Genomic DNA, 12470 nt, shown 5'->3' on the forward strand with positions numbered 1-12470 from the left:
GACATGCAGTATTTGTGTAACCCAGGGGCTAAATAGGCCACAATGTTCTCTGGCCAAGTTTCATTGCACATTGTGTTAAAAGAGATTATATATATTTTATTTATTTGAAAAGGGAGTGAATAATGAATGAAGAAAAATCTTTTCTTTTCCCTCCAATACTTGCATCTGGCATTGGATTTTGTTTCTTGGATCTTAACATAGTGCATGTTTATGCACCTGGGTGAAGGTCTCCATTGAAACCAGTGCAGCTGGGTTCAGATCCATAAATAAAAAATACATTTGTAAAAACTATAGGTTTCCCAGTCTGGCAGAATACTGGTCTGGTATTAGTAGATGAGCATCCTCAACATTGCTAGGGATAAAATACCTAGGCCTAAAAGTGATGCTAAAGAAAAAAAACAAAAAAACAAAAACCCACACACCACCACAAAAACAAAAAAACACTTCTAGATAGGCACCTTAGACCGCCAGGGCATTTTGCATTGGTCCGTTGAGAAAAGCTTCCTTGAAATGCATAAATATAGCGCAGCTGACTGGAAGTGAATTACAAGCATGCCTCGGTCTGCATCCCATTAAACAATGCTCTAGGACATTTATGTGCTTCTCCAACAGTGAAGCCACTACAGCGGCTCTCCTACACAGCGGCTATCCCATCATTTGTCTGGCCCTCCTCTCATCAATTCACAGAATACTTTGAATTCTGTGAACCCATGCACAATATACAAAAACATTCAGTGAATGGACAGGAGAGAGGAGGGTCAGATAGGATAGCTGCTGTGTAGAAGAGCTGCAAGTCTGCTTTCTGACCACCAGAAGTATATAGTATATAGTAGGTGTTAGATGAAAGTGTAAAATAGTAAACCACAGGCAGCGATCCAACGAGGTGGCATACAGCTCCTGAGATTTAACTATGTAACAGCAGACTTTTTAAAAAGCATTTTATAGCTGTTGAATTATTGTGGAACTGAAATAAGACATCTTTTATCCATTAAAAAATAGTTTAAATTAATCAGATAACCCATCCGGAATTTGAAAAAAAAAGAAAAAAAAAAAGAAAAAAAAAAAAAGGGGGGAGACATTTCAGGGAAATCGAGGATACTACGACGTATGATCAAAAAGACTAGACTAGAGGAGCGCTGATAAACAGGGAACGTTTAGAGAGTGTTGAGCGTTGGCTTCCTGTAGGAAAGAGCAGGTGGTTTGTCCAGTTGAAGCAACAGATGCAGCCTGTGTGATAACTGGAATCTTGACAAGGAGGACACGCCAGCGGTCTAACGCACAAACTTACGTTGAATGTGAATGAACTGCTTGGGCTGTTTAAATTCTCCTTTGTACAGGCGACTGTAGTAGTGGACATTGCTCTCAGCCTCAGGAACGGGAATAACCATGCTTTCTTTCTTTTCTCTAAAAACCTGTTGTGCCGAGATAGCTCGTTGTAAATGATGTTCCTGCAAAGGCAATTGAAAGAAGATCAATAGGACATTCAAATTATTAGCAAACTGCAGTATATTATTAATATGCCCAATGTCACCACTCAATACACACATGTAAAAAGTAAAAGCTGGCCAGACACCCACAGTATAGCATTTACTAATGGATTTTTTAGAAACCCAGTTCTTGCTTTTCAATGGGTTTCTAAAGGTGCCTACAGGACTAAAAGATCTGTACCCAATGTAGTCGATTATAGTGAGAAGAAATCCAGCAAATGCCTGTAGGCAATCCCTGACCTCTAACTCAGCTGATCCTACTCTGGGGAAAAGAGAATCAATGGTGTTAGATTTTCCTGTACGACTTCTGCCATTTACCCTGGAAGTGAGCTGGTGACAGAGGCCTTTCTGTTCTCCCTTTGTTTTATATGCTTATCACATTTATGGAAAAATCTTTTGCCTGTACAGTTAGGATACATTTAGACATGTGTCTAAATCTACCTCACCTCTGAAGTGCGATCCATATCACTTTTCAGAGGCGACTGACAGGCAGTGAGGAAGCAATGCGATGCCTCCTCACTGCCCATTTTAACCCCATTTTGGCCAGTAAACATGATGCAACCGCATGCAATGCATGTGGTTGCAGGGTGTTTATGAGGCTTCCCTGTTCACCGGAATGGGTGGTGCTCAGTGTTTTCCGCCCACTGATCACTACATACTGGGTCGTTTTTGTGAAGGGCAGGAAGCCAAGCATTGTGACCACAGTTATCATACAGGATTTATATAGCGCCAACAGTTTGCACAGCACCTTACAAAATGAAGGTAAACATTACAGGTACAATACAATTCGGTAGAAGAGGAAACAGAGGGCCCTGCTCATTAGAGCTTACAATCTAAACATCCCTGTTCGCTGCCTATTGCAGCTTAAGGGGACTCAACTACACATTTTTACCACCCCCCAACCAAGTGTCCAAATGGGGCCTTAGGCTATGTAGAACCAAACATTGGTAGCCTTGGAGGCACTATTGTAAGATTTAAAGTATGATCTTGAAAAGAAAGTGCATTTATCCTCTTTGCACCTCACCACTGACCTCATCTAGTCCACTCTCCCCATTTGTATACTTCCCACAATCCATCAGCTGCTGCCTCTGCTGTTTACATCATGTGCCTGAGAGTTTCTAGCCTCAGGACACATCTGCATAAGAGGCTATTGGAGAGCTACTGTATAGGTACAGCAAGCACACGGAACACATTCAGCACAGGATGTAAATGAGGATTCTCAGTTAAAGGCACGTTTGCAACTGGAGAGGTAGGAGGGCACTTATCCTTTATAAGTAGTAATCAGACCAAAAAAAAAAAAAAAAAAAAAATGCATGTTTACACCTAGAATTCAAAATGTGTCAAAAATCTTTTCTAAGAATTTGTTTGAATTTCACACCATTAGTGGGCCACAGCAACAGCCAACTTTCGAGCGGCCATTGAATTTGAGTGATCTGGCACGTTGGAATTTTTTTTTTCTTTTTTTTAAATGAAGGAATTTCTAATCAATGATGGAAGAATCAAACGAGAAATGTTACTGAACAAGATATTAGCATGAGATGTAACCTGGAAAGAAAAGAAACATTCCTGGCCACAAAAATTCTTTTCTGTAGCAACAAAGGTGAAATTAAAGGCTTGGTTGGTGGAATTTCGAAATCAATGGTGGCACCATCGGATTACAAAATGCACTAAATTTCTGATTTTTTTTTTTTAAAATAAAATTAGTTCAAAATTCAACCCATGCATGGCCTGCATTACTCACTGAAATACACACCAATTAACATCTAGGCCACGGTTTCTCAACCTTTCAGTCAAGGTACACTTTAAAATTTTGCACAAATCTCGAGGCACCTAATTCTAAAAATGTAAAAAACAAAAAATAGTTCTCCATAACACAGCAACATCTGTACATGAAGAACACCCAGAGTTAGAGGGGATTTATTTTTCCAAAGCAAAAACACACCTATGCACACTGGTACTGACTAGTATTCCAGTGTTTCTCTTCTCCCTCAGTTTCTCTCACTCAGCAAATTTAACCCTAATGGAGGGGGGCAGGGGAGGGGCAAACAGGGATGCTGCGCAGGCATGCGACGCCCTTCTTATAAACTGATGTCAGTGGTTGTTAGGACCCTGAAGGCTGTATTGGTGCACAATGTGGCTTTGTGCAACTAAAAGGCAGGCTTGATCCACCCGCTGGCATGCATGAAATGTTGGAGCAATTTTTAGGCATTCTGCCAAGAGACCCCTGATGAAACTTGAAGGCACCCTGGTTGAAAAAGGATGATGAAGGCTATGACTGTTTCTTTAAAATGTAGAAAAGCCACACATCTATTCTAACAAGACCAATGATGAGGAGGGCATCCCAATGACAAGGAGTGTAAGCCTAAAATCTCCCCTAAAACAAGCTCCGCTGTGCCACCATTTAATTTGCAGGTTCAAAATAATATTTTGGGTGCTTAACCACTTACCGCCTGACCAATAGGAAAATGACGGCTGGACAGGACTCTCATCAATCCAGGTGGGCTTCATATGACACCCTTCCCAGATCTGTCATCGGCTGTGTACCTCGGACACAGCCGATGACAGATCTGTGTACCGGCCCGTTACCAGTACCATGTGACCCACTGTGATCAATCACAGCAGGTCACATGACAGTTGTAAACAATGGATGGCTTCCTTTCATGCCATATATTGTGTCACTAGCTGTGATTAGTCACAATCACAGTTAATCACAACAAAAAACCCTGAATTAATCGATTTCATTCAGGTAAATGCTTGCTTACAGCAAAGAAATTCTTTGCTATAAGCAATCATTGTGTAAAAAAAACAAAAACAAAAAGCACACACAAACACCCAATCACAAAAAAACTGACTACTTCCCCAAAGTAGTAATGTTATTATGGTAACATTACACTACTTTGGTCATAGTGTAATATGAAAAGAAAAATCGTAAAAAAAAAAAAAAAAAAAAAAAAGTAATACAAAATTAAAAAAAAAAAAAGAAAAAAAAAATTTTTTTTTTGTACTGTCATCAGTCAGTATCCCAGATCACCACCACACCAGTTATATGATGACACTTAAAAAAAAAAAAAAAAAAAAAAAAAGTATCACAGACCGTACTCAATTGTTTCTTTGGAAAATGAAGCCATTAAAAAAATGTATTTTCACCATTTTTTTATTTATTTTTATTTTTTTTTAAGTGTCATCATATATTTTTTTAATGGCTTCATTTTCCAAAGAAACAATTGAGTACGGTCTGTGATACTTTTTTTTTTTTTTTGCAGGAACATACAATTTTCAGGACAAGCTTTTGGGGTATGTCCCCTTCTTCAAGGTCCAAGCAGAACATTTTCCAAAAAATGACAAAAAAAAAAAAAAATTACAACTTCAACATATTTCATAAGAGGCATGGTGAGTTTTTTGAACTGCTGACTTTGCAAAAAGGGGTTATTTGGGGGATATCTGTACTGTTCTGAGATTTTTGGGCCTCAAGAAATTAGACTGGTCGTCAGTACTTCAGGATTGATTTTCAGATATATCCCATAGTTTGTGAACGCTAAAAAAATCTCCTACAGACTAAATACTGATTTGGGTTATTTTCACCAAAGAAATGTATCAGAATACATCTTGGCCTAAAATTTATGAAGAACAAATTCTTTATTTGCTAAATTTTATAACGGAAACAAAGAAAAACTTGTTTTCAAAATTTTCAGTATTTTTTTGTTAATTTAGCAAAAAGTAAAAACCCCAGTGCTGATTAAATACCACCATAAGAAAGCTCTAGTTGTGTGCACAAAATGATAAAAATTTAGTTTGGGTACAGTGCTGCATGACCGCGCAATTGTCATTCAAAGTGTGAGAGCGCTGAAACCTGAATTGGTCTGGGCAGGAAGGGGTAAAAGTGCCCGGTATTGAAGTGGTTAAGCAAACCCATTATAACCATTTAGAGAGTTTTAAAGTAGAAACAAATTAAATATAAAAACACAAGCTGTCCAGGTAATGTTATAATAGGCAACCTCTATCCTCATTGATTAGTGGTTCCAAATTAATACCTACTACAAATAGAGTCAGACACAAAAAGAGACACCCAGGATCTTTCCAAATCACTGTTCTGTTTATTCGGTGCAATGGAGGTTTTAATATAAAATTATTTTTTATATAAATATATGAATAAGCAATTTAGTAATTTACAAAACGTTTTGGGAGAACATTTATATTAAACCACTTGCCCTCCAGAGGATTTACCCCCCCTTCCTGACCAGGCCATTGACATCCTTGGACAGCTCTTTGGTCTTTGCCATGGTGGAGAGGTTGGAATCTGATTGTTTGGTTTCTCCTGTGGACAGGTGTCTTTTATACAGGTAACAAAATGAGATTGGCAATACTCCCTTTAAGAGACTGCTTCTAATCTCAGCTTGTTACCTGTATAAAAGACACCTGGTAGCCAGAAATCCTGCTTAATCATAGGGGATCAAATACTTATTTCCCTCATGAACATGCAAATCAGTGCATAATTTGTTAGATATGCATTTTTTTTTAATTTTCTGTTGCTATTCTGTCTCTCAGTGTTACAATACACCTATCATTGGATTTTTAGACAAACATTCAAAATCAGCAGGGGATCAAATACTTATTTCCTTCACTGTATACATACATACACAAGAGCGATTTTGCGCACCCGTGCCGCCCTGTAGCAGTATTACTGCTATAGTACGGAAGGGAAGTGGTTAAAACATTGGCGTTAATGAGGACATATTGCAAAAGTCAACCTGTACTTAAAGCCGTACTGAACACAAAAATAAAACATTGCAGCTTATCAATTCTTAGCTGCATTAGTTTCATTATTTTAGGGATTTCCTCTCTTTATTTTAACCAGTATTCCAGCCAGCAAGTCTTATTTGTCAACTTCCTTTAGATCAGGCTGATCAGCAAAAAGTAGCAATTAATTAGAGGGTTGAGACAAATGGTTTACCACAGACAGGGGTTCTTACAATGGTCAGATTTTACTCATTTCTGTAAAAGCTTTACCCCAAAAAGGAAAATAAACCTGTTGCTTTAATGTCTTACTAAAAAAGTGTTCAGTGGAGTTAGTCTTTAATTTGCTAGTCAGGTTCATCTAAATCTTCTAGTACATCTAAGAGTATCCTCTCCTCAGATTAACAATGCTGCTTGTCCAAAGGTTTCTCCTCCATCCTGAGTGGAGACACTCTAAACCTTAATTCATTAAGCCCCAGAGCTCAAATGCTCACGTGCTCCCCTTTAACCACCTCCCGCCTACCAGATAAGGTAATGACGGGATCAAGGCGGTTCTCTTGTTCTGGGAGGATGTCATAGGACATCCTCCCATTCTAACCGCGCATGCACGGCTCCGGGAGCGCGGCGATCGGTGGTGCGCTGTGTCACTCAGACACAGCAGATCACCGATCAACGTAAAGAGCCAAAGATGTCGGCTTGGTCATGTGATCAGCTGTGTCCAATCACAGCTGATCACATGTAAAATAGGGAAATGTCGGTTATCGGCATTTCTCTCCTCACAAGCTGTCACGCTGACAGCTCCTGAGGAGAGCCGGTAATCGTCATTCCTCAGAGGGGACATGTACACTGATCATCAGTGTGCCCTGATGATCTGTGTAGCCCCAGCAGTGCCACCTGTCAGTGCTCATCAATGCCACCTGCCAGTGCTCATCTGAGCTGCCTTTCAGTGTTACCTACTAGTGCCAGTCAGTGCCACCTATCAATGCCAGTCAGTGCTACCTATTAGTGCCACCTAACAGTGCCAGTCAGTGCCGCCTGTCAGTGCCATATATGAGTGCTGTCTTTCAGTGCCCATCAGTGATGCCTGTCAATGTCCATCAGTGCCACCTACCAGTGCCTCCTCATCAGTAACACCTATCAGTGCAGTCAATCAGTGCCCATCACTGCAGCCTAATTAGCGCACATCAGTGAAGGAAACAAACAGTTACCGTATTTTTCGCTCCATAAGACGCACTTTTTCCCCCCAAAAAAAGGGGGGAAAATGTCAGTGCGTCTTATGGAGCGAATATAAAGCGGCCTGTCCGGTATTTCTGCCGCCACCATGTCAGAATACCGGGCCGGCCGCTCAGCTGTTCTCTCCTGCAGGGCCTTACCTGTTCCTCGCTCCAGCGCTGCACAGTCTTCCCGCGCTGGCTTCTGTGACAGCCGGGGGTCCACTGCGCATGTGCTGGGCTTTGTGAATGATCCGCTGTCTTCTGGGACACATGACAGGTCCCAGAAGGTGCCGGGCCATTCACAAAGCGCAGCACATGCGCAGTGGACACCCGGCTGTCACAGAAGCCGGCCTGGGAAGAAGAGGGAAGGACAACTCCGCAGAAGTGGGAGCGGGTACCTGTCAAATTCAGGTACCCGCTCCCCCTCCCTCCCTAAAGGTCAGCAGTCTCTGGTCATCCCCTGCACTGTGTCCGCAGTCTCTGGTCATCCCCTGCACTGTGTCCGCAGTCTCTGGTCATCCCCTGCACTGTGTCCGCAGTCTCGATGAAAGCTGAAAATTGGCCTGGGTAGGAAGGGGGTATAAGTGCCCGGTAGGCAAGTTGTTAAAAAGGAAACCCTTGTCAAGGGAAATATGGAGGGTGCCACGGTTGACCTTTCCTTTGGAAGGGCGTAGATGCCAAGTAGTAGATGGCAATTTCATAAGTAGGTCAGTGACAGCAGCCTCTGCATTGCCCATCATACACATTTACTTACAAAAATGTCAGTCTGCCTATATAAACATGGCCAAAGCTATTCAGAGAAGCAGTGGAGGGCTCACAAACTGTCAGTAGCATGTATCCATATCATGTTTGAGTAACATATTAAAAAAAAAAAGTTTCCTGTTTTGTCTTTTTTTTTTCTGTGAACACACAAGCAGCATCCAATGTGAAAACCTAGAGCAAGTCCCTGGAAGCAGTGTAATAGCAGGCCGCATCACACAGGTCTGGCAGCCAGTGAAATAATCTTCTCTTCAAGCACAGCACGTACCCGCTCCCTCCCCCACCCTGATGGCCTCTGAGCAGCCAGCAATTTCAGCACCACATCGCTCACCAATGGCAGCAACATTTCTTGTTACAATTTTTGTTTAAATTATGTACACAGTTTTTATGACTTAATGAAATCTAAACGACTGTTTTTGTCTCTAACACATTAACCGTCCATCTGTTATTTTATCGGTTTTCAAACGGCAACTGCACAGGGTAGAGAATATTCTGGCATTACATTGTGTTTTAGATGGAGGAATCACTTGCTCCACCACAGAGGTGAAAGAAAGGTTTACAAAGATCAGGCCTGGGGATGTTAACCACTTCAGCTTCGGAGGATTTCCCCGTTCATGACAGGCTACTTTTTTGCTATTTGGCACTGCGCTACTTTAACTGGCAATTGCTTGGTCATGCAACGATGTACCCAAAAGAAATTTATAGAATTTTTTTCCCCACAAATAGAGCGTCATTTTTGGTGCTATTTGATCATCGCTGGGTGTTTAGTTTTTAAATTAAACAAAAAACAACTGAAAGAACAATATTTTTTACTTTCTGCTATAAAACATATCCAATAAAAGAGAAAACTAAAAAAAATTTGTAAATTTAGGCCAAAATATGAGGGGTCTCTAAAAAGTTTGGTGAATGGTCCGATATCTCAATGGCAACACGGGCCAGGTTCACGCATGTGCACATGGCTATCCAGAGACACGCTGAGAAGCGCCACCAAGAGTAACTGTCAGGGTAAAGCCACTGCAGGCAATAGAATGTAGTCAGTGTGAAAGGTAGGGTCACAGTGCAATGAAGCAAAAAGCAAAACATCAAGTTCTGCTACAAATTGGGGAAACCGGCGAGGGAGATGCACGAAATGTTAGTGCAAGTGTACGGGATGGAAGCCGTGAGCAGAAATTGTGTTTACGATAAGCTCAAACCAGGACTCATCCTTTCTGCAAACCATCGTCACGGGATAACGGGTGCTACCAGTTCCATATGGAATCGAAGCAGAAATCGATGGAATGGCATGCACAGTCTTCCCCACGACCCAAAAAGTGTTGCCTGCAAAATCCTGCACATTGCTTAGATCAACAAATGTTGATCTTCTTTGACAAGGATGGCATCATCCATAAGGAATTCAATATTCCTGCGGGTCAAACCATGAACACCACATCCTACAAAGGAAGTTTTGAAATACTTGCTACATTGCATCCGCTGTGTTTGGCCAGAGTTGCACAGGACTGGACAGTGGCTGTTGCTACACGATAAAGCACCTGCACGATCCATGTGCGCCAATTCATGGCTCAGCATGGCGTACCAGTTCTCAATCATCCACCATACTGCCCTGATCTGGTACCTGCGGACTTGTTTCTCCGCCTGAAGAGAGTCATGCAAGGTACAAGTTTTGTGGACATGGCAGCAATCCAAGATTATGCTACAGCAGTTCTACGATCAATTCCCAAAGAGGCCATTACTGAGTTTCCAGAAGCTTTATGAACATTGCCAAAAGAGTGTTGTGCAGAATGGTGAATATTTTGAAGGCCATTGAAGCTAATTTGTATCAATCGGTTCTGTTTTCTGATACCATTCACCGAACATTTTAGACATGCCTTGTATGCCTTTAGTAAAAAAAAAAAAAAAAAAAAAAAAAAAAAAAAAAAAAAAAAAAAAGGGGGGGAAGAATTAAATTGGAATATAACACACACACACACACACACACACACACACACACACACACACACACACACACACACACACACACACACACACACACACACGCGCGCGCGCGCACCTCGGTTAATGTAATTTTCGGTTTACCAATGAAAATCCATGGAAAATGCCTCGGTTTACAAATTTTTTTTCGTGATATGAAGTGTGTGTCGGTGCTGATTTTTAAATGCAATAGCCGGCTTTTTTTTCCTTCACTATAGCTCACAGAATTAGCTGTCACTTTCCCCAGAGCTAAAGAATACTTTGTTTTTTTTTATCTCAGGAAACAAACTAAAAGGAAACATTGTTTCTCTTAACTTGGGGAAATAAACTAAAAGGATACTCTCTTTCTTTTAGCTGGGGGCAAGTGACAGCTGATTCTCTGAGCTATAGTGAAGAGGAAAAAAAAAAAAAAAAAAAAAAAAAAAAAGCCGATAATTACAATTAAAAACCAGCACTGACCTATAGTGACAGACTTTTTTTCTGACCTCCGAAACAGATTAATTGGTTTTCAATGCATTCCTATGGGAAACCGCGTTTCAGTTTACCAATTTTTCACAATACAAAATGTCCTGGAGAACACATTAAATTCATAAGCCGAGGTACATGTCCGTCTGTATCTCCCAATAAGCATATATTAATTGGTTTGTGTGAAATTTCTAGCATCTACACACTATGGGATAGATACTGGATTTTTTTTTTTTTTTTTTTTAAATACTAGTGATGGCAGCAATCAGCCACTTAGCAGCAATTTGACACTTTGTTGGAACTGACTAAATGGCACTGACAGACACTAATACAGTGATCAGTGCTAATAATATACACGGTCACTGTACTAATGACACTGGCTGGGAAGGGGTTAACATCTAGGGGCAATCAAAAGGTTTACGGTGTGGTGTTTCACTAAGCAATGTGCAGGATTTTACTCCCCGCCTTGCAGGGAGCAAAAAAACCTGCACATCACTGCTGTCAGTAGAGAGCGCTGTGTTTTTTTACAAACATGGGGCTCCCTCCTGTCACTGGCTCCACTGATCAGCGGGACCCGCTGACTGGCATGTGCTGGAGCAAATGGTAGCACAGCCTGGGCACATCCCCTACTTGGAAGAGCCGGATCATGTACATGTGTATGATGGAGGAGAGCCACCAGTCTGCAGTATTTTTACTGTAGACCGGTCAGTGACTGGTTAAGATGGCCATTCATCAAAAAAACAAAAAAAAAAAAAAACTAAAAATTGAAATGACAATTCCAGGTATCAAGTGAAATCAATGTATTGCCTGCTAATATCCAGCAAACACTGACAGTAGGTTACTCAGCATTTCCACTTAATTTAGTTCAATCTGTGCTTTGTAATATATTCCAGTTCTGCCAGAATTATGTGGTTTTTCACTATAGCAGGCTGGGGAAAGCCTCGTCACAATTGCCAGGTGGAACCCTATTCTCATGCACCAATGCGTGTGCCTATGACATTGGCAGATGGCAGTGCTGGAATACTTAACCATTGTACTACAACAGCCGCTGGTGGGAGTGGTTAGTCTGACGGTTAAAGACATCCTATTATTGCGATTCCTCTGCCAGACAGCGAAGACCATAGGCTAAAAGGCACAGAGTGGCACTGCGCCTTGTAATTATTTGGATGGTCAATCACAAAACGGTACTAATCTTTGTAATGTCCTGCCATTTTTATTTGGTAGGTCTTAAAAATCAAAAAGATTTTTTTTTCTTGTAACCACTTGCCCTCCAGAAGATTTACTGCACTTCTTAACCAGGCCATTTTTTGCGATACGGCGCTGCATTACTGTAAATGACAATTGCACAGTCATCAGTCATGCAATGATGTACAGAAATGAAATTTAGGTCCTTTTTTCCCCACAAATAGAGATTTCATTTGGTGGTATTTGATCACCTCTGCAGTTTTTACTTTTTGTGCTATAAACAAAAGAAAACCTGACAATTTTGAGAAAAAAAAAAAAAATATATCTATATAATCTATATCTATATCTATATAAAACATCCAAAAAAAACCAAAAAGTTAGTCATAAAATTTAGGCCAAACTGTATTCTGCTACATATTTTTGGTAAAAAAAAAAAATCCCAATAAGTGTATATTGATTAGTTTGCACAAAAGTTGCAAGTCTACAAACTCTGGTGCATATAATCGGTATTTAAACAAAAAAAGTTATATTAGTAATGGACGTGATCAGCGAATTATAGTGGAACCACAAGATGTTTACACTAACCAACACTGGGAACCAGAGACACCAATACAGTGATCAGTGCTAAAAATATGCACTGACTGGACCGACACTGTCT

The 12470-nt window shown here is 40.7% G+C and overlaps 1 protein-coding gene across 1 annotated transcript in view; it reads right to left on the reverse strand.

Annotated features, from left to right (window-relative positions):
* The window catches only part of EPC2 (enhancer of polycomb 2), a 70100-nt gene that overhangs the window by 22196 nt on the left and 35434 nt on the right, over positions 1-12470 (reverse strand). The window contains exon 2 of the mRNA XM_089689372.1: positions 1289-1448. Within this exon, the coding sequence (XP_089545498.1) occupies positions 1289-1448 (160 nt within the window). The remainder of the gene's footprint in view (positions 1-1288; positions 1449-12470) is intronic.

Source organism: Staurois parvus, unplaced genomic scaffold, assembly GCF_062004578.1.
Source record: "Staurois parvus isolate SC_StPar_1 unplaced genomic scaffold, SC_StPar_1.0 ptg000471l, whole genome shotgun sequence".
In the NCBI taxonomy this organism is placed as follows: Eukaryota; Metazoa; Chordata; class Amphibia; order Anura; family Ranidae; genus Staurois; species Staurois parvus.